This window comes from Ornithorhynchus anatinus, chromosome 3 (genome assembly GCF_004115215.2).
Source record: "Ornithorhynchus anatinus isolate Pmale09 chromosome 3, mOrnAna1.pri.v4, whole genome shotgun sequence".
Taxonomy (NCBI): domain Eukaryota; kingdom Metazoa; phylum Chordata; class Mammalia; order Monotremata; family Ornithorhynchidae; genus Ornithorhynchus; species Ornithorhynchus anatinus.
The window spans coordinates 61,547,202-61,569,503 of record NC_041730.1 but is presented as its reverse complement, the minus strand read 5'-3'; the positions used below and the strand labels follow the sequence as shown (position 1 = coordinate 61,569,503).

Here is a 22,302-nt window from a genome sequence, read left to right as displayed (position 1 = left end):
ACAGTTCATTACTCCCCGGTGGGGGCAGACCCTAGGCTCCTCATTGCTCCAGGCAGAACTGTCCTTGATCTGATGGGTGAGTCTTGTTCATGGTTCTAGTAAATTAGTCAATCAACAGTATTTATTGAGTGCTTACCATGCGCAGAGCACTGTACTCAGCCCTTGGGAGGGGACAATATAACACGGTTGATGTTCTGCATCTGGCCTAGAACACCTTCCTCTTCCTAGCCAACAGGCACCGTTCCCATCTTCAAAGCATTATCGAAGGCACATCTCCTCCAAGAGGCCTTCCCTGACTAACCCCTCATTTCCTCTTCTCCCACTCCCTTCTGCTTTACCCTGATTTGCTCCCTTAATTCTCTCTCCCCTCGCCCAGACCCATAGCACAGCATCTTCATAATTTATATTACTGTCTTTCTCCCCATCTCTCAAGAGCAAAGGGTACCCACCGCTGCCCGCCCCCCCCCCCCCCCTTCACATTTCCACCTTCCTCTCCCTCCTACCGCACCCTCACCAGAGGCCTAGTTGCTAGGTTTCTCACTCTTCCATTTGGGATAATGAAATCCATTATGTGCATGGTAAGCAGAAAGCTGCGTATTCCCAGACACAAAGAACTCCATATTTAAAACCAAAAGGATGAACTGTTTTCTCATTTGTTTGGGGGATTATTTGTTCCTCGGGTCATGCTTCCCCTTTTGACTCCACTTTTCAATTGAAATGTTGCATTCTACTAGTCACAAGGTCCAAGCCCATGCCTGATAGTCATAAGTCAAAATTCCCTTTTCCCTGGGGTGATAATTATGCCTCTTGTTCCCTGTGATGGTCAGTGTTTCCAGCTGGTGTGCTGTGGGAACTTCCCCATTTTTGCCCTAGGAATTTAGGCTCTGCCACCTTTGATTTCAGGGTATAAGTGTGAATCTGCTCAGTCAAGTGAAAGGTGGCACTGGGGCAAAACAGCAGCCTTTCTACTCCCATGGAGACTGAGAGCCAACCCACACCCCTACAATAGGTATTCCTTTTTTTTTTTTTTTAGGCTTTATTTGTAGTTTTTAGTGATACCTGTTAAGCACTTACTATGTGCCAGTCACTGTACTGAGCACTGGGGCAGATACAGGCTAATCAGGCTAGACACCGTTCCGTTCCCACAGGGGCTCAGAGTCTTAAACCCCATTTTGCAGGTGAGGGAACTGAGGCCCAGAAAATCAGAGTGACTTGCCAAAGTCACACTGCAGTCCTCAGACTCCCAGGGCCATGCTCTGTAAACTAGGCCACACTGCTCCTTCTGATGGAGGTCCCAAGGACATCTTGGATGGTTTTACATCCACCTGTCAGATCAGATCAGTAACCTATAACAGTAAGAGTCGTAATAATGCTATTTTTTTTAGCCCTTACTGCATGCAGAGCACTACCTAAGTGTGGAGAAAGAGAATACAGGTGAGAATTAGACATGAGCCCTGATGCTTGAAGTTCAAAATATATGATTAGAGGTGGTGTGCGAGGAGAAGGACTGGAGGCAAACACACTAGGACATAATGAAACAGAAACCTTAAAACGACTCAAGGGACTAGGACCTCGTACCCAAAGTATAAACATAGTAAGTAGGAAGCTGTGGCTAGAGGAGCAGAATCCCTCCTTGTGATTCAGGGTCCACCACAGCACAGCCACTATGTTCCTCCAAGTCATATAGTAGAAGGAATAGTATTAATCCCCAACTCTGTGCAAAACACCATCCTGAACCCTGGGAGAAAAAGAATACCCAGATGAGAATTAGACAAGGTTCTGGGTTCCGAACCTAAGAATGAATGGGAAAGAAGAGTGAGCCAATAGCAGATAATGTGAAAAAAGGAGAAAGCACAGATGCACAAGACGAGGAGTGTGGAAAAGCCTCTAAGAGCATTTGGACACCGCGACGAGAAGAGAGGAGTTTTTAGGCTCTTCGTTATGGGTACAAGTGTCCCAGCCTCGGCCGTACAATTTTGTAAAAATTGCCAGAAACCCTTTGCCCTTGCGGCTGTGGGGAGTCTCATGTGTGGAATGCTCAGTGGCTTTTAGGCCGGTCTGCTTCACTCCCGGGCAGCCAGCCGTGGCGCTGTGATGGAGGAGGACCAGTTCTGCACTCGCCCTCCTGGAGGGAGAAGTTGGACAAGGGGCCATCGGGAGTCCCCGCCTTGGGGAGTTGGGCGGTTCTCATCCCTTCCTCAAATGAATTTTCTCCCTTCCTGAAACAAGCTTGTTTTTCAAATGGGATTTGTTAAGCGTTTACTGTGTGTCAAAGACTGGGGTTCATTCATTTAAATGTATTTATTGAGTGATTACTGTGTGCAGAGTACTGTACTAAGCGCTGATACTAGTATATCAGTTAGGACCCAGTCCTTTTCCCACATGTGCCTTACAGTCTAAATTGGAGGAAGATTTAATCCTCATTTTGCAGGTGAGGTACCCAAGGCACAGAGAAGTGAAGTGGCTTGCCCACGGTCACCCAGCAAGCGGCTGGCAGAGCCGAGATTAGAATTTAGGTCCCGTGGCTCCCAGGCCTGTGCTGTTTTCACTAGACCATGCTGGTTCTCAAAGGCCTTCACCTCTCCTGGAACCGTGGCCTTCTTTTTATGAGGAGGTTTGGGAATCTGTCACGTTGGAAAGAAAGAAGCATTTTAATTACCCAGTTGGCCTTGATAATATGAGCTGTTGAATCAGAGTTCCCTTACCCACAGGCTCAGTGAAGGATTGGCCTTGGGTGGGTCTTGGGCAAGGACCCAGAGAATCTCCCTAGTCACTGCATTCTAAACTTAAGCTGCTTTGTTTTGTTTTTTTTAAAGGCCGGGGTTTATTATCCCTCTTAGATTAGGCAAACGAGGGCTGTGGACTTGAGTATCCGGCTGTGAGATTTGAGGGGAGAGCAAATTTGAAAACCGTAGTCGAAATCTTTCAAGTATGGGCCCACTCTTTTTGATTTCCTCTGACCTGCTTCGCCTATTCCTTATCCTTTGAATAGCAGAATCAATCAGTCAGTGGTATTTATTGAGCACTTAGCACAAAACACTGCACTGAGCACTTGGGGGAATACAAAACAGTGGAGTCGGTAAAACACGAGCTCCTTGTCTCAAAGTCACCTCAGAAGGCAAGGGCCAGTTCTGAAAGGACTTTGGTGTACCTCGTATAAAAAATCCAGGGAAGCAGCATGGCTTGTATCTACCCTAGCCAATGCTTAGTATAGTGCCTGAAACGTAGTAAGTGCTTAATAAGGTATCTTTTTTTTTTTAAAAAATAAAAAATAAAAAAATATGTGCTTACCATGCACAGATGCACAAAAATGCGATTCGTTTCGGTTTTGCAGAGTGGATAGCAGAAATCGGAGTTCAGCCTGCCGGGAGCAAGAGATTTAAGATAAGCAGTGAAAGTTAACAAATCGTAGCCCACTAACGTCATTTAAGTGTTCTTCGTGTCCTCTGAGGCAAACAAGAGCGTGCTGCGTCGGGTGGATTGGTTAGGACGTGTAAATGGAAAGTCCGTGCCTGCAGATCTGGATCATGCGTAGGCCGATCTTGTAAAGATTGGCCCTTCAAATTTTCTCACATGAAAACTATGACCTCGCCTGAACCTCAGACCTCAGTGGACTCCAGCTCGTTGGGGTGGAAAAAAATAGCCTCGAGAGTAATTATCAGCACGGTGTCCCTCAGGGCACCATCTATTTTTAGCAGACTGTGTTGTTTAGCTCAGGATAGAGTCGAGGAGGTGGGTAGCCCAGTCATTTGGAGCGGGCTGGGGATTGGTGAAAGCTCGAGTGTGCTGTTGCGAGGACTCCTCGGGGTGTAGTCTTCCCCTCTGACCTCTACCCCTCAGCTTGAGAGCTAAGAGGACGACACGGCATGACGCGAGGTGCCATCTCTCGTGCCACACCGAGCCATCTGCTCACAGACACGTCAGCTAGCGGTCTCGTTTGGAGCCATAGCCTTGATTGGAAAACGGAGGTGGTATTCGGACGCGACCTCGGAGTTGTTTAACCGGGCACGTGCTCGAGGTTTTCTTTAGTACTGTACTATTTTTGCCAAAAAGCATTTTCAGTGGTTGGGAACTTCTCGGCCTAAAACAGAGTTGCTGATCGGGGGGTTGTCTGTATCCAAGTAAAATATCTCTTGTGGCTTTTTTTTATGCTATCTGTTAAGCGCTTACTGTGTTTCGCTGACTGTACTAAGCGCTGGGGTTGATAATCACAAACAGATGTAACATCCCACTACCTCTCGTGCCAACCAGTAAATCATATTTATTGAGTGCTTATTGTATGCAGAGCACTGAACTGAACACTTGGGCGAGTACAAAAGGGTTGATAGGTTCCCTGCCCACAACGAGCATATAGTATAGAACATGGACAGTCTGTAAACCAGCTAATCAGACCGGTCACTTTCCTTGTCCCACATAGGGTTCACAGTCTTAATCCTCATTTTACAGGTGAGGTAACTGAGGCACAGAGAAGTCAAAGCGACTGCCCAAGGTCTCCCAGCACTCAAGTGGTGGAGCCGGGATTAAAACCCAGGCCTGTGCTCTTTCCACTAGATCACTCATTCTCATGACAAGATTTAAAAAGAAATCCTGTCCCCTTGTGGACAGAGAAAGTCAGCTCACGATTTAAAATAGTCACCCGCTCCCCCGCGTGCCCCCCGCCACCTGCCACTGTAGCACTTCCCCATCACCTACCCATAGTAGCATTATATTCATTAAGCACTTTTTGTGTGCAGACTACTGTACTAAGCTCTGGGAAATAGCCTACAGATAACCAACATGCCTCGCTCCTCTAGTGCTAACCTTCTCACCTTGCCTCGATCTCACCTGTCTCTGCAGCCAACCCCTGGCCCACGTCCTGCCTCTAATCTGAAACACCCTCCCTCTTCAAATCCGACAGAAAATGACCCTCCCCCTCTTCAAAGCCTTATTGAAGGCACATCTCCAAGAGGCCTTCCCAGACCAAGCCCCACTTTTCTTCATTGCTCCCGTTGCCCCAGCCCCATAGCACTTATGTATATATCTGTAATTATATTTATTTGTATTGATGTCTGTCTCCCCTCTCTGGACAATGAGCTCGTTGTGGGCAGGGAATGTTGTGTTGTCCTTTCCCAAGTGCTTAGTACAATGTCTTGCACACAGTAAGCACTTTATAAATACCATAAAAACATACACAATGAAAGCCGGAGCCAGTGGGAATGAGTACCATAGACACATCTTACCATATTGTGGTCATAATTCAACAACTGCTGTCCAGTGTGGAGGCAAAGCCTCTCGGCCCTTTTTAATTCCAGGATTTCTCCACTTTCCATTAGCTTTATGACAACAGGAAAAGCCCAACAGATATCCTGTCATTCTTCTCTCCTCTCCTCTTCTCTCCCTCCTCCCCTACCCCCACACAGCACCTATGTACCTTATCTTTAAACTCTGTTGCTTCCCCTTATCTGTAATGTAATATAGGGTCCCTTCTTGCTACGTTTTAGTGTCTTGAAGGCAGAGATTATGTATACTAACTGTTGTATTCTCTCAAGGTCTCAGGACAGCGCTCCGCAAATAGTAAGCACTTAGTAAATACTATTGATTGATTATGCATCAGACCTCAGTCTGAATCTAATGCCAGCAGGTTGTGATTTCTTCTTCTGTTTTCATTACAATTCTCCTCTCCCCATAGCCGGGACAATCCTGGCATCTCTGTGGACTTTTTATGGCTTTGAACCTCTTGGTTCAGTTGCTGCTCTGAAACAGAGAGCAAATAGGGGAAGAAAAGTGAATCAGAGTCTTTGGAGAGAAATAGGTGAAACGTGACCAAAATAAGGATTTAGGGGTACAGTGAAATTAGGCTTTATGTAACTGCCGTTCCTTTCCCACACTGGTACAGGTAGTAGTTATTTAGATGTTCTTTTTTAAGGCAAAACCTTTTAACTCTTGGTCCTAGGGTTGGATTAAATCCCACCAGGTAAAATCAGTGCCTTAGGCAGAGGATGAAAGGAAATATCACGACCCATCCGACTCCTCACCACCACTGTTTTCAGAGAAATCTCAACCCCTCCCTTGTCTTGTTCCCGTTCGGGAGACTTCACTCCTAATAGGTAAAGTTTCTTTGCAGAATTGGATAACTTAAGACACATCTGAGACCAAAGTACCAAGCTTATATATGTGGAAGTGGGTGTCCACCTGGTGGGCTTGCAGTCAGTTTAGGAGAGCATTATGTGGTCCAAAAGCTTGTGGGATTTTAGAGTTTAGACTGTACATGGGTATGTTCTGCCCTCAGAGCTTCATACGGTGACTTACCCAAGGTCACAGCAGGCAAGTGGCAGAGCCAGGATTAGAACCCCTGACCTCTGACTCCCAGACCCGTTCTCTATCCACTATGCCATGCCGCTTCTTGTCACGTAGTAAGCGCTCGGCAAATGCAATCTAAGTAATAAATGAGGTTGAGGGTGCGAGGGCAGTCGGCATTGCTGTGTCCTGGTCACTGCCCTAGTCCGACTGCAAATTACGGGGAGGGGAGAAGCGAGCCTCTCAAGAAAAGTACGATTGAGCTCCTCGTGGGCAGGGATCGTGTCTACCAACCCTCTTGAATTGCACTCCCTCACAGTGCTCTGCACACAGTAAGAACTGAATGAATACCATTGCTGCTGCTGCCGAGGATGATTCACGATAGGAAGGGCATCGGAGGCCTTCGGTCTCTAGACCGTCAGCCCCTTGCAGGCGGGGGATGTATCTTCCAGCTCCGTTGTACTCGCCCAAGCCAGCGTCCAGTGTTAGTGCATGCATTTGGCACTCAATAGATGGCATGGATTGATTGACTGGCAGTTGAGAGGGGGTCTTGGAAACGATGCTGGTTCCCAAACATGCTGAATGATGGCACTTCCAGAAGCGTTTGCCCATTGGACAGGGTGCCGCCTTCACCCAGGACTAAAGTCGGGAGGGCCATAGCTCACTCTCACCAGAGCTGGCTTTCCGCTCAGCTGTGGCCTCAGGGCTGCCGACCCCATCAGGCTCTCACGTGCTCTTCGGCGGGTTGTCTTTCACGAGTGGCCAAACTAATGCGTCTCCCGCTTCGTTCCGTCTAGACATCCTGGGAGACGGTGGGAAAGAAGAGGAGTCTGGGCAAAGAGAGCTCAGAGAACAAAGAGAACAGAGAGAAGAGGGGCGACAGAGAGACGAGCCGTGGACGTGGCGGGACCCATCGACGGGGAAGAGGCAGCGGTCGTGCCCGCGAGTGTAAGCATGGAGCTCTGCCTTTCATCCAAGACAAAGTTCCTGTATTGAGTTCTGTGGCTTTTTGGTTGTTTTTTTTTTTGGGGGGGAGGGTTTTTTTGCACTTGCAAACCTCAGCGGTACTGTGCTTATGTTAGTGCAGACATGAAGACAAGGATATTTTAAGTCCTCCCATTCTTTTTTAAAACCCGAAGTGACTCAGGTTTGGTTCCTGAACCTTAAAAAAATGTCATGGGTAGATGTAGTTTTAAGTACAAATCTAGACTGATCACTGTCAAGATAGTAGTAGGTGTCCACTCCAAGAGGGTGATGTGTTGTGTCAGACACTGTTCTGTGTACTGAGATACAGGCGATTAAGTTGGACATAATTCCTGTCCTGCGTAGGCCTCACAGTCTTAGTAGGAGGGAGAGCAGGTGCTTTGATCCCCATTTTACAGTTGAGGAAACTGAGGCACAGAAAAGTTAAGTGACTTTCCCAAGGTCACACAGCAAGCATTTGTTAGAGCTGGGATTAGAACCCGGGTCCTCCAACTCCCAGGCCTATGGTCTTTGCACTAGGCCACGCTGCTTTTCCAGTTCTCACCCTCCTTTAAAATTCCTGCCCCTCTTAACCTTCCCTCCTCTCCCCACCTAGAATGAACAGTTGCATTGCTGTTCCTACTTTTAATCTCCCAAGCCTCTTTCACATGCAGTATTATTAGTGATAATAATCATGGCCTTTAAGCATTAACTCTGTGTCAGGCACTGTACTAAGCACGAGGGTCGATACAAAATAATCAGGTCCCACATGGGGCTCTTAGTTTAAGTAGGAGAGAAAAGGTATTGAATTCCAATTTTGCAGGTGAGGGAACTGAGAGACCCAGAGACAAGTTCTCCTACAAGAAGAACGGAGACCATAAATAGCCTGCTTAGAGCCTTTGATGAGGCGGTGGAATGACTGTTTCTTTCTGGTAGAATCTCTCTGTCACTTTTCTTTCTAATATGAAGTAGTAGGATCTAAGGACTCTTCTCAAGTTCTCGGTCCCCAGTTGGAGTATGAATCTTGTTCTTCCCTTGTGCATCGATGCCCTGACGATGAATCGAGTTCTTACTGTGAAAGCTGAGTAGTAGATCACGTACCCACGACGCCCTGACAAGCAAAGTGGAATTCTCTGCTCTTCTTTTTCTTTCAGTCAGAGCCGAGGAGAACGGAGTGGACAGCAACCAAGGGGAGAGGCCCTCAGATCGTGGCAAGCGTGGCCGTGGGAGAGGTAAGGCTGAGGAAGCTGGGCTAGAAGTAGTCCCGGGGGGGGGGGGGGGGGGGGAGTAGCTCTCGGGGGAGTTCGGGATTAAAAAAAAGTCACAAGTTGTCCTACAATTAGTACACGGCTTTCAGAAGAACAAGCTATGAGGAAGAAAACAACCTGGCTTTTGAAGGACCGATCTTGCCTCTGAAATAATAATTGTCTTCTAGGGGAGTGATTATTCTAACTAGACTTTCTCAAGGTTTTGGTGTGGAGGAGTGCACTCAAAAATGTGCTTTTGAATGTCCCAGCGCTCACCTGAGACCAGGCTCCTTAGAGACCAGCGTCTTGATATAGGGTTGTGAAACCCGAGGTTACTTGGTTTCTGAACGTGTGAGATGGAGACGCAAAGATCACAATGTACACAATAGAGTTAAACAAGCATTTGCATTTATAATAATTCTCCAGCGACAGAAGAGAGATTCGTTAGGATAATTGCAGTCATTTCATCTACGTAAAAGTTTATTGGATCCCAAGTGGCCAACTCGGTACCCAAGATGATATTAGAGGATTCGTATGTTGGGGCTGCCGAGGGAACAATCACTGAAACTGAGAGAGCAAGGAGTCAGCAGAAAATCAGAGATTCAGCTATAGCAACAACAAAAACTGTACCCCGTCCAACCCAGGCATAGAGTTTTCCTCCCATGAGGTGATCAATCTTGTCCGGTATTCACGTCCTTAACGAGCCGGACCGGCAAGGGCATCCCCAGCCTAAGAGGTCCCTGGCCTTGGGCTGTCCCTGCCTTCCCTCAGAATAATGGTGAGCGGCAAGCCGGGTCTCATTTCCCCGTCCTCTTACACTATCCCTGTTGACCGTAATATCGAGCTCCTTCTGGGCATGCCCTAATCTATTACTCCCAAATAGTTTGCTCGGTTTTTGGCATTTTGGGGTGACAGTGCGGTTTCTCTCTTCTCCAATTTTCCTTTCTCTCCGATCGCTAATCCGGGGATCCCTCCACCTTGGCAGGATGCAATAAGCAGAAAGCTGGAGGTTGCCTTTGTTGAGAGAGTTTAGGAAGCAGATTAGGGGTCGAGTTAATGTTAAAAAGAGTTAGTCTCAAGAAATGGGGTCAGGGGTCGAGTTAATGCCAGGATCTTTAGTCTAGCTTATTTTCCTTCAACCCTCCTCCCCGACCCCAGCCAGAGCCTGGTCCTGGCTCACTTCCAGTGTTCTGGCTGTGGGTAGCCTGGTGGGGACTACGAGCATGACATCCCTTAGGTGGAGTCAAACAACAAAGTTGTTAGGGGAATCAGTAGACGTAAAGATGCAAGCAATAAAGCAATGTGTTATAATTTGGTCCTCGCTTGGACATATCTGCACACCTGGCTGCGATGACAGGAAGTGATATGCCGAAGGGCATTAAGTTCTATGCATTGCTTTATGCAAGGTACAAATTGCACTCGTCAAGGTTACGAAGCGATACTTATAAAGGGGGGACTAATACCGTATCAGGTCCTTCTGGATTTCCTATCGGGCCTTCCACTCTCACATCATTTTGGGTTTTCTGGCGTCAGCTGCAGCATTTCTGGACCCAAGGCTGTCTCAACTCTGTAGATCTTTCCAAGGTCTTAGAAACCATTTGGTCGCCAGTCGTCCATGTGCAGCTGGGCCTCCGAGGCTTATCAGCCCGTTGCCTCCCTTCTCGTCTTATCAGTCGATAGACATTTCTTCCTGCCCTGGACCCATTCAGCCATCTGCAGGACTGCCCAGTGCCTTTGTGGAAGGCTACAAATCAAAGTGTTAGGTAAACTGTGTGTTGGGGTCCCCCCCAGGATGGATGGTCAGTCCTCAGACACAACACCCCACTTTTCCTCTGCTTAACCATATATTTTTCTCCTCAAGGACAATGTTCCCATGTAAAGCCAATACCTACACATGACCAGTTCTGGGACCGGTGTCTTCAACGTATTTATTTCTGAGCTAGCGAAGGGAATCTAGTCCACACTTATTGACTTCCCAAACGGGCCCCAGGTGGGTGGAGTTGCTTGCACTTTGGCAGGCCGGAATGGCCTCCTTAGGCAAGTCAGGCCCCAAAGCAGGGAGAACGTCAAGTAAGAGCAAATAGAAGGTTGTGCACTAAAGGATGAAAAGCAACACTGGTATCAAAAGGGGAAAGATCAATTCCAGTGCAAGCACGATATAACGCTATTTGAAAAAAGCCAGCAGCAGGGAGTTTTTATCATCCAGTGTAAGATTTGGGGAGTTGGCCTGCTTAATTCTGCCCTGGTCAGACCCTTATTAGAGGAGCAAGCCCAGTTTGGGGGCCATTATGCTGGTTAAAGGATGAGGAGAAACTGGAGAGGGTCTTGAGGAGATTGGCGGAAATGATGTAGGCATTGGAAAACGGATCCTGTGAGGAGAGGTTAAAGGACGTGGGGAAGCATTGTCTAGAGAAGTCTTAAGGTGAACTCAGTATTTGTTGTCTTCACATATATAAAGAAGATCTGAGAAGCAGCATTGCTTAGTGGAAAGAATACAGGCCTGGAGGGAGTCAGAGGACCTGGGTTCTAATCCCGGCACTTCCACTTGTCTGTTGTGTGACCTTGGGTAGGTCACTCCACTTCCCTGGACCTCAGTTACCTCACCTGCAAAATGGGGATTAAGACTGAGAGCCCCACGTGGGACAGGGACTGTGTCCAACTTGAGTAGCTTGTATCTACCCCAGTTCTCAGCACACTTGTTGACACATTGTAAACACTTAAAAATACCGTCATTATTAGATTAAAGGACTTGGGGAGGCACAGTCTAGAGAAATCTTAGGGGAAACTCAGTATATGTTGTCTTCACCTATATAAAGAAGGTCTGAGAAGGAATGTGGCCTGGTGTTCAGAACACAGGCCTGAAAGTTAGAGGGCCTGGGTTCAAAACCTGACTCCACCATTTGTCTGCTGTGACCTTGGGCAGATCACTTACCTTCTCACTGTCGTTCTCAGTTTCCTCACCTATAAAATGCGGATTAAGCCCCTTATGGGGCGTGGACTGTGCCCAGCCTGATTATCTTGTATCTACCCAATGCTTGATACAGTGCCTGGAATGTAGTAAGCGCTTAACAAATAGCATTTTTTTTTTAAAAAAAAGAGGGTCTGGGGCTAGCATTTGCTCTGCTCTCTGGGCAAGCACGTGAACTGGTGAAGGTGGTTGTGGGATGTCGTCGATTGATGGTATTTACTGAGCTCTTAATGTGTGCTGAGCACTATGCTAGGCATATTTACTGAGCGCTTACTGTGTGCTGAGCACTATGCTAGGCACTTGGGAGACAGCTGATTAATAGAGTTGATCAGCAAGTGCCCTGCCCACAGGGAGCTCACACAGTCTAGGCAAGCTCAAGAAAAGAAGAGACATCACCCTGTCACTTAGTATAGTTCTCTCGAGGTCTCTCTCAGCTCTGGGATTGCATAATGGTCTTTCATTTTGGCCAGCCGTCCTAGACAGCATGTCTCTGAAATATGAAAGACTGTAAGGAAAACCATTGGCCTTGTCTAGGTGAATTGGATAAGGCCTCGGGTAAGAGCATTCCCGGGTTGACCTGTGGATCCCGCCAGGGATTCCGTGTCCGGCAGAGGTGCCGGGAAGCTTGGAGGAACCCTGAGATGAGGGCCTTCCTTGTTTCCCTATCTTTCTGACTTAACGAGTTTTAACATTTGATCACCTGTGACCAAAGCTATCGTGAAATGCCCAAGCTCTGGATTGGTGTTTGTGGGAAGGGATTTCTTCCAAGTGGTAATTGAGCCGTTCCTGCCATTGGCCTCCTCTCCAGCTTTCTTCAGACCCTATCAATCAATGGTATTTATTGAATGCTTCCTATATTCAGAGCACTGTACTAAGTGCTTTGGAGAAAACAGTGTAAGAGATTTAGGAGACTCATTCCCTGCCCACAGCGATCTTAAAGTCTAGAGGGAGAGACAGACAATAATATAAATAATTCATAATATATAATTTAAAATATATACATAAGCATTGTGGGGTTGGGTGTGAGATGAATATCCAATGTCCAGAGGTCACACCCAAGTGCATAGATGACACAGAAAGGAGAGTTAGCACACTGTCATAATCTCCTTTCAATTACAGATGAGGTAATTGAGGCATAGAGAAGCAAAGTGACGCCCAAGGTCACACAGCAGACAAGCGGCGGAGCTGGGATTAGAACCCAGGCCCTCCGACTCCCAGGCCCATGCTCTTTCCACTAGGCCATGCTGCTGCTGGAAATATGGAAACAGTGTGGTCTAGTGGGAGGATATGACTCGGGGAGGAGAAAATTTTATCAGGGAAACCTTCCTGGAGAAGGGAGATTTCAAAGAGCTCTTAGCCATTCCCCACCCCTTGCCTGGAGCCTCTTTACTTTCATATCTGACACCTGACATAGACCACAGTCTCCCTCCCCTTTTCCCCCCAAGCTTCAGAACCCTTCTAAAATCACATTTCCTCCAGGAGGTCTTCCTGATTAATTTTTAATCTTCCCAGTTTCCATCTCCCACAAGTGCCACTTCAGCACCTCCGCACCACCTGAGCACTTAGAGTGTCCACAGCCTCCTTTATTATTTACACGCATGCCATACGTCCCTTATTACTTAAGCACCAACTCATGTCCGTAGCCCTCCTTCTCCCAGCTCCCATTTGCTGTAGGGTCAGTTTCCCTCAACTAGATCTAAGACTACCGAAGGCAAGGGTTGTCGGTATTAGCTGTGTTGCATTCTTCAACATGCTCAGGTAGGATGCACTCCGTAAAATGCTCAATAAATGCTGTGATTTGATTGAAGGGCATCTGAGAGGTCAAGGGTGACTAGGAACAAGTGGAGACCATTAAATTTCGAAAGGGGGCCGTCACTGATGACCTGTGGGGGATTGCAGTGGAGTGAAGGGGAGGAAACCAAATTATAGTGGCAGCAGCGTGACCTAGCGGAAGGAGTCCGGCCCTGGGTTCTAATCCCGGCTCTGCCACTTGTCTGCTCTGTGACTTTGGGTGAGTCACTACACTTCTGTGTGCCTCAGTTACCTCATTTGGAAAATGGGGATTAAGACTGGGAGCCCCATGTTGGACTGGGACAGGGACTGGGTCTGGCCTTATTATTCTGTATCTACCCTAGGGCTTAGAACAGTTCTTGACACACAGTAACTGTTTAAAGGTGGAACGGTGGGTTTATGCAATGCCCCCTCAGGAGTTTGAACAGAGATGGAAACACAGGGAAATTAAGTGATAGCTGTAAGGTGCGGTGGGTTCCAGAGAAGGCGTTTTTAGTATGGGGGAGGCTTAAACAGAAGCTCCAAAGTGGGGCTCACAGGGTCAACTCTCGATTATTAGCTCGCTGTGGGAAGGGAACATGTCCGCCAATTCTGTTACGTCATACCCTGCCAAGTCCCTAGAGCGCTGGGCACACAGTAAGCGTTCAGTAAATACCATTGATTTGATTGAGGAGGAGGGAGAACAGGTATCTTATCCCCATGCTGCTGATAAGGAAACAGAGGCCCAGAGAAGGTAAGTGACTTGCCCCAGGACACACAGCAGGGAAATGGCAGAACTGGGATTAGAACCCAAGTGCCCCTACCCCTAGGCCTGTGCTTCTCTTTCTTCGGAGCGTTTGTGCCTAATGTTTTAAATATTTTAAAATAGTTGGGGCTGTCAGGGGTAATGGAGTTGGTAGCAGTGGCCGTGGGCCTTGAAGAGAGAATTAAAGAAAATACTACTAATAAAAATAGTTATGGTACTTGTTAAGCGCTTACTGTGTGCCAGGCACTGTTCTAAGTGTTGGTGTAGATACAAGTTAATCAGGTTGGGCACAGTCCTTGTCCCACATAGGGCACAGACTCTTATCCACATTTTACAGATGAAGGAACTGAGGCCTAGAGAAGGGAAGTGACATCCCCAAAGTCACACAGCAGACATGTGGTGGAGCCTGGATTATAACTCAGACCCTTCTGCCGCCCAGGCTCTATCCAGTAATCCCCGCTGCTTCTCTGTGATGTGGGGATTAAGACTGTCAGCCCCATGTAGGTCACGGACTACGTCCAACCTCACAGTAGTTACGGCTGTGTCCCCAGGCATGGCGACGGCCTCAGTCATTGCAACGTTAAGGAAAATCGAGAAATCTTCACACACTTGCTGGTTCTTTGCCCTTCCTGCTGGAGAAGGGAACAATGATAGTTCTGGGGAACATGGCGAGGGGATGTGGGAGGCCCCATCCTACACAGAAGGCTTGGGGGGTCCGATATAAAGGCACTGGTGTGCCTTCCCTCCTGGAAAAATGAGGGTAATGGGGTTCCAGTGGAGAGTGAGTTGTGTGTGTCTCTCTCGGGTGTGGGAGCTCGGGTGTGGGAGCTGGGGATTGGTGGTGTGAGATGGTGGAAGGTTCGTGGGCAGGGTGGAATGTGATGGAGTTGAGTACAGCCCTTGACACATAGTAAGTGCATAACAAATGTCACAATGCAGTGGGCGGTACTGAAGGCATGGATTTGTGCATGCAGGGAGTGAAGTGTAGAGAGGGAGTCCGAAAGGGATATAATGATTTGGAACAAGGGGGAGGAATCTAAAGAACGTGTGTTGGTTACGCTGCTGTCTTTAATAATGTTGGTATTTGTTAAGCGCTTACTATGTGCAGAGCACTGTTCTAAAGCGCTGGGGTAAACACAGGGGAATCAGGTTGTCCCACGTGGGGCTCACAGTCTTAATCCCCATTTTACAGATGAGGGAACTGAGGCACAGAGAAGTTAAGTGACTTGCCCACAGTCACAGCTGACAAGTGGCAGATCTGGGATTTGAACTCATGAGCCCTGACTCCAAAGCCCATGCTCTTTCCACTGCGCCACGCCACGCTGCTTCTGGTCTTTGACCAGAGAGGGCCCACAGATGAGTTCAGATCTCATATAACTTCTCGGTGCCTCAGTTACCTCATCTGTAAAATGGGGATTAAGACTGTGAGCCTCACGTGGGACAACCTGATTACCCTGTATCTACCCCAGCGCTTAGAACAGTGCTCGGCACATAAGCGCTTAACAAATACCAACATTATTGAACAGTGCTCTGCACATAGTAAGCGCTTAACAAATACCAACATTATTATTATTATGTGAGCTCAGCAAGTCTTCCGATGCTAACGGAATTCAGGTTTTCTTGTGAGGCGTCAGAGACATGCCTTCGTATAGTCAATCAACCATATTTATTGAGCGTTTACTCGGTGCGGAACATTGCACTAAATGTTTGGGACAGTACAAAATAACAGTGTTGGTAGACACGCTCCTTGACCAGAATGAGGATGCAGTTTTGAGGGGGAGATAGATATTAACAGAATTAAATAAATTCCAGATGTGTATCAGTTGTAACAGAATAAGTGCTATGGGGCTGAGGGAGAGGTGAATAAAGGGTACAAATCTTAGTGCAAGGGTGATGCAGAAGGGGAATGGGAGAAGAGGAAATGAGGGCTTAGTCAGGGAAGGCCTCTTGGAGGAGATGTGCCTTCAATAAGGCTTTGAAGGCACGGAGGTGGGGAAGAGTGACCGTCTTTGGGATATGAAAAGCGAGGGTGTTCCAGGTCAGAGGTGGGACGTGGGCGAGTGGTCGGCGGCGAGATATAACTTGTCATGAAGTGTTAAAATAGCATATCGTGCACGTTTCCAAGTTGTGTAGGTGGGCTGGAAACAGAGGGTAAGGGCTGAGGCAGATGTTCAGGAAGTGGGGGAGAGGCCTGGCCCTGTAGCTTGTGTCCTTGTGGTGAGGGGGAAATGAGGAGTGGTGATGGAAGGGAACAAGTTAGAAGAGCAGCGCCACAGCCAAAATACAGCCATTGCTGTAGGTAGCTTATTTTTTTTCCCTTTTTAATGGGTGTTTGGGGAATGCTGGGAAAATCCCTGCCATAGACCACGTAATTCTCTTTATTTTTCAGTGGTCCTGCTATTCTAAACCTCACTGCCTTGTCACTACTCTGATCATGTGTCTCTCTTTCTAATTAGAAAATGGTTAAACGAAATGGGAGCGGGCTCTTCTGCCCGTGGTAGACTTCTCTTGCGCTAACATGATTTATGCATCTGGCGCCTTTTTCCGGAAGTGTGCAGATACGTTTCCAGCAAGGCCACTTACTGATGGTTTAATTTCATCCGGTGTTCCAATAAAAATAATCAGCGTAGGAATCACTTGTTCTTTGTGCATCGGTCTGTCATCATCAGATAGTAGTATGTGAACTGAATTGTGTTGTAATGGGCTTAGCCTAACGCCCCCACGATTAGGCTTTGTAAAGAAATGCAGCGGTGAATTCCTACCTGCTTTCCAGGTCGTCTGGGTTGCCAGAAGCCCAGGGAGGTGGCACTTGTGACCCTGGGAAGGTGAGAAAGGGCCCAGGGAAGACCCACGGATCACACGGTGTATCACGAGGTGGATCCCCCGAGCAGCAGAGCTCGGATTTGGCTGCGGCTCTGACTTCCCCGAGAGGCCCGGAGTCCATCCCGTGACTCCGTTTCCGTCTGTGGCTTTGCAGAGCCGCCATGGAAGAAAGGCCTGTGAGCATCTCCAGACGGATGCAGAGAAGCTGGGCTCGTTTAACGAAGAAAGCTGACATTTAAATAAGAGGATAGGCTCATTCTAAGGCCAAGGCGGCACTTTGCCAAGCAGTCTTAATGGACAGCACACATTTCGGAGCGCTTCCTCGCTCAGTCCACATTCTGTTAGCCTGCGTGGGCCACTCTTCTGGCAGAGTTCCACCCTCTGTTCACTGACTGGCTGGCCGGGGGCCGGGGCTCAGGATGTGGGTTTTTTAGGAGACGTGGGCATGTTTGAAAGCAGTGGGAAAGTAGCCATTGGAAGGCCAACCTTTGAAGATAGTTGTTAAGGAGGGAAGAAAGGATGGGGTCAGAGACACAGGTGGAGGGGGTAGATTTTGAGAGAAGGCAGGAAGGAGCAATTTTAGAGAGAGCACAGCTTGCAGTTTTGATTTTTTTTTTGAAAGTAAGTGGCCAGGTCATTAGGGGCAAGAGATGGGTGAAGCGAGGTGAGAGGGAGTTAAATGTGTGGAACAGCTGGTAAGGGCAGTGGGTGTGGGTATCAAAAAGGATGAAGAAATAATTTAGACAGGCAGAGGGTAAGGCAGAGTTTAAGCACGTAAGGATAAACTTTAAGTGGACGAGTTCGGCCTGATATCTAGATTCCGCAAAGGAAGTGGACCTTGGAGGTGATCCAGGGCTGCGGATTAATGGCACGACATCGAAGATGAAATACACACAAGAAATATTTCAAACCGGTTCTGAGCCCTGGGGAATTTGATTCTTAGGGCATCCATTCTACTAAATTTTCCTTTAGTTGTAAAGTGGCTGGGAGGAAAAGTAGGTGGTCTTAAGCACTTAGTACAGTGCTCTGCACACAGTAAGTGCTCAATAAATAGGTTTTCGTGAATGAATGCTCTTATAGTTTTAAAGGTTGAGATTCAGGGTGATATCGTATGTGACAGAAGAGGGTTATCTAGCCAAACCAACCCAATCGGATTCTGAATCTGACTACTTTTTAAACAGCCTCTGAAACGTGACTGGAAAAGTGAACCGAAAGCATCGTGTCGTAAGAGAACACCAGCCTACACTGTGGTGTTAGAGATCATGAAGAACGGAGGCGGGCTCTGAGGAAATCCGGGCAGAACACGTGACCCGGGAGGCGGGAGCAAGGCCTCGCTCGGGGACTTGCTCCTGGGCTTTGCCGCCCCTCCTAGTCTGGGCCTGGTTAGCCTTTTGTGGGACTCCAGCCCCGAAAAGCTTCCTCCTCCCAAACCCAAAGGAAACGTGCTAGAGCCAAGGAAGGGCAAGCAGCAGCAACTGGAGCAAACTAGAAGGAAAACAGTACTCAGGGCACCGCCACCCACCACTGCTGCTCGCAACTCTTGGAAGAAAAGGAGTTTGGAAGGAGTTTGTGCTTATGGAATCGCAGCAGGTTTTTCTGCTTCTGCGGTTCCCCTCAGCCAAGGCATGAACTCCAAGTCAGCAGGGCAGCAGCCACAGCAGCAACAGGGGCTGTTCTTACTTTGGCCCGGCTGCCGCAGCCACTGCCGTGCCTTCACCGTCTGGGCTAGCATCCCCTTTCAAACCTACCCAAGTTCTTCTAGGGGGCTAGCCATTTCAGAAGGAGAATCTTGACCATTCCTCATCTTACTGCTTCCAAATAACTTGCCGGGTTCCGCCAGGAAGGTAGGATTCTGTCATTTGCTGGCATCAAGTCCTCTTTTCCCCCACTCTTCCTCTCCCTACTGCGTCACCCGCTCACTTGGATCTGTACCTCTTCATCCACCCCTTCCTCAGCACTTAGGTGCATATTTTAAATTAGGCATTTATATTAATGCCTGTCTCCTCTAGACTGTAGGCCCCTTCTTGGGGAGCCATCTCTGTTGCATTGTGCTCTCCCAAGCGCGTAGTACAATGTTGTGCATATAGTAAGTGCTCAGTAAATACGATTGAGTGAATGAATGACGATATCTGTCTTTTACTGATATTAATGTCCATCTCCCCGCTCCAGAGTAGGAGGGAATAAGGTGATTGAGTGCTTTAAAGCCATCGGGGAGGAGTTTCCGTTTGATCCCGAGGTGGATGGGCAACCACTGGAGGTTTTTGAGAAGCGAGAAAGTGGGGTTTGAATGTTTTTGTAGAAAAATGTTCCAGGCAGCAGAGTGAAGTGTGGACTGGATTGGGGAGAAACAGGAGGCTGAAAGATCAGCAAGGAGGCTGATAGGTTTAATCAAGCTGGGATAAGATTAAGTGATTTTATTGATGTGGTAGCAGTTTGGATGATTATGTGTTTGGATATTTGGAAAGTGTTTACTATGTGCCAGGCACTGTACTCAGCTCTGGGATAGATACAAGATAATCAGGTTGGAAACAGTCAGTCCCACATGGAGCTCACAGTCTTAATCCCCATTTTCTAGATGAGGTCACTGAGGCCCAGTGAAGTGACTTACCCAAAATCACACAGCAGACAAGTGGCGCAGCCTGGTCTTCCTTACTCCCAGGCCCGGTCTCTATCCACTAGACTTCGCTGCTTCCCTCCTCGTGGGCAAGGAATGTATCCATCGCCTCTGTTTTGTTGCACTCTCCCAAACGCTTATTACAGGGCTCTGCACAAAGTAAACACCGAATAAATGCCATCGATCGATAGATCAAGTGAACTGCGACATTTTCCACCCTCTCTGCCGTGGAGGTTCAGGTGGAGAGCTTGAACCCTCAGTAGATTTCACTACTGATTGATAACAACCTGTTTTCATAGTGTCTCTAACGGGAGACCTGATCGATCTGTATTGTTGGTTTAAAAAGTAATGTCACAGACCATAAATTCTTTTTTGGATAGCTATTAAAAGCCACGGGTGTGTTTCCACAAACACCCACTAGGTTTGACATAGTATTGGGTTGAAATGTGGGTAAGAACATTTTTTAAAAAATTAGAAATAAGACTTGAGTAATTAAGTTATAAATCATCAGACATACTAGGACAAATAGGGGTGGTGTTGCTTAATTTCAAGATTCATTTATTCTTCAAAGGGCACTTAGGCTGATCTATAAAAACATCTTCTCACTGTGGCAATCCACTGGTCAGTTAAATGCTGCAGATGGTCTACAGATTTTTATTTTGAGGTGGGAAGTTCCATCCCTAAAGCCTTCATCAGCCATAAAAAGGATAGGCCAGTGCCTGGGGAAAAGTCTCTCATTACTTGGTTTCTGTCAGTTTGTGTTTGCCTTGTAGGACATTTGGAGAAGATTCAAAGTTCTCAATCTCAATTTTAGGGTGGTATTTTCTTCTAACGTCCTTACTGGAAACTGCTAAAGTTATAATTCCAGGCAGATTTTCAGTAGCATGGCATTATCTGCTGGCCCGCAAAATTACTGATGAAAACACTGTTTATAGGAATCAGATTATATGTCAGGATTAAATGCAAATGGCTTCCACCCTTGAAATCTAAGCAGAGTTTCCTTTCGAGAGTTGTGCAGATGTCTTAAAAGTACTCCTTTGTCAAAGTCTAGACTGTAAGCTCATTGTGAGCAGGGAGAGAGTTTACCAAGTCTGTTGTATTGTACTCCCCCAAGCCCTTACTAGAGTGCTTTGCACAGGAGGAGCACTCTGTGAATATCATCAGACTCTTTGCTGCCAAGTGATTCATTCGTAGTATTGAGTCCGTCAGTTCCAAGTGACCGATTTACCTGTAATTCCTTTTTGTCTCCCTAAACAGGATTTGGACGAGGCAGAGGCAGAGGGGCAGGGAGGTTCTCAGCCCAAGGCATGGGGTAAGTATTTTTCAGTAGAGCCAGCCTAGGAGAGAGGCTCTCACTTTATCCTCAGTGACCCCTTGCTTATTTAGCTCTGAAAACAGATGAGCAGTTTCCTCAGAGGCCACACAGTCCCAGCTCTGCCACTTATTTGCTAAATGCCTTGAGCAAGTCATTTCACTTCTCTGTTCCTCGGTTACTTCATCTGTAGAATGAGGATTAAGACAGCGAGCCCTGTCAGGGACAGGGACTTGTATCTATCCCAGCACGTAGTATAGAGCTTGGCACTTGGCAAATGCCATTGAAAAAGATAACAGTCCACCCATTCAGTAAATATCCAGACTATTTACCAGACACATAGCCATCTCTTAAATTTCCAAATGTTTAGTCATCTTTTTGCCTCACCCTCAGCCCTGTTTAATAAAGTGATGAAAATTGAAAGTTGAGTGAGACATGCTATATCAGTGTCGTCACTCATACTTTGGTTCAGGTTCTCCTTTGAAAACATTGTGCTGTGCTCTCCCAAGTGCTTAGTACAGTGCTCTGCACACAGTAAGTGATCAATAAATACTGCTGATGGATTGATTGTAGTGTATGGCCTCAAAGACTAAAAAAACTAAATTATTCAGTTCTTGAGTAACCTGTATGTCATGCCCTTGATGTGTTTTGTGCATAAGTGCTCTATCTATCACTTCCTGTCCAGAGAGTACATAAATTATATATTATATTTATATTCATATTTGTCTCCCCTCTAGTTCATGGTGGACATGTCCGCCAACTCTATTGTGTCGTACTCTCCCAAATGTTTAGTACAGTGCTCTGTGCACAAGAAGCGCGTAATGAATACCTTCGATGAGGCTGGTGGTCGTCGAAAGGGCATTTCCAACTTGGCTACCAGGGCTGTATCCAAAATACAAAGGGAAAACACATATGGTGGAAGACCTGAGTTTGTTCCTGAGATTAGAGAAGATGCTACTGTTCAGAGATTATATGTAACTCATTCTTCATTACTAAGTCTGCCTCTCCCTGTTCCCTTCCAAATCCCAGGACATTTAACCCTGCAGATTATACAGATTCTTCTGCCGCTGATGGCTTTGGGGCGAAAACAGATGCTTGGGAAAGTGGTCAGAATGATGCCGAGGATGGAATGGGTAAGATGCTTCCTAATGGATGGAGTTGAAAGAAGCTGTAGCCAAAGGGGATTAAAACCCGGGCGCCAATTTCCTGGGCACCTCCCCACCCTCCTGCCTCCATATGGGTGAAATTTTCATGGACGTTTGGGTTTATTTGTATCACACACATGCCCCAACTCAATGATTCATGGTTTGGGTTCTAAACCCATAGATCTCTGGATTGTTATTTTTGGTCTAGATGAAGCATTGGCAACTCCAGTAATCAGCAGGAAGGGTCTGTTGAAGATGTTTTTAGGGCTGAGTAATTCTAAGTATAGCCAAAAGACAAAATTCATGTGGGGAAGGGGATTTGAATGACCTCACAACAAATTCCAGTTGTATCGGTTTTGACTGTGAGCCTCAGATAAATTGTGTCCACACTGAATTTCCTTTTCCATGCTCTGGAATT

At 47.1% G+C, this 22,302-nt stretch overlaps 1 protein-coding gene across 8 annotated transcripts in view; it reads left to right on the top strand.

Annotated features, from left to right (window-relative positions):
• The window catches only part of UBAP2 (ubiquitin associated protein 2), a 129,342-nt gene that overhangs the window by 56,210 nt on the left and 50,830 nt on the right, over window positions 1-22,302 (top strand). For all 8 annotated transcript variants that reach the window (XM_029059024.2, XM_029059023.2, XM_029059026.2 and 5 more), the window contains exons 5-8: window positions 7,074-7,224; window positions 8,394-8,471; window positions 20,685-20,739; window positions 21,769-21,872. In XM_029059024.2, coding sequence (XP_028914857.1) covers window positions 7,074-7,224; window positions 8,394-8,471; window positions 20,685-20,739; window positions 21,769-21,872 — 388 coding nt within the window. The remainder of the gene's footprint in view (window positions 1-7,073; window positions 7,225-8,393; window positions 8,472-20,684; window positions 20,740-21,768; window positions 21,873-22,302) is intronic.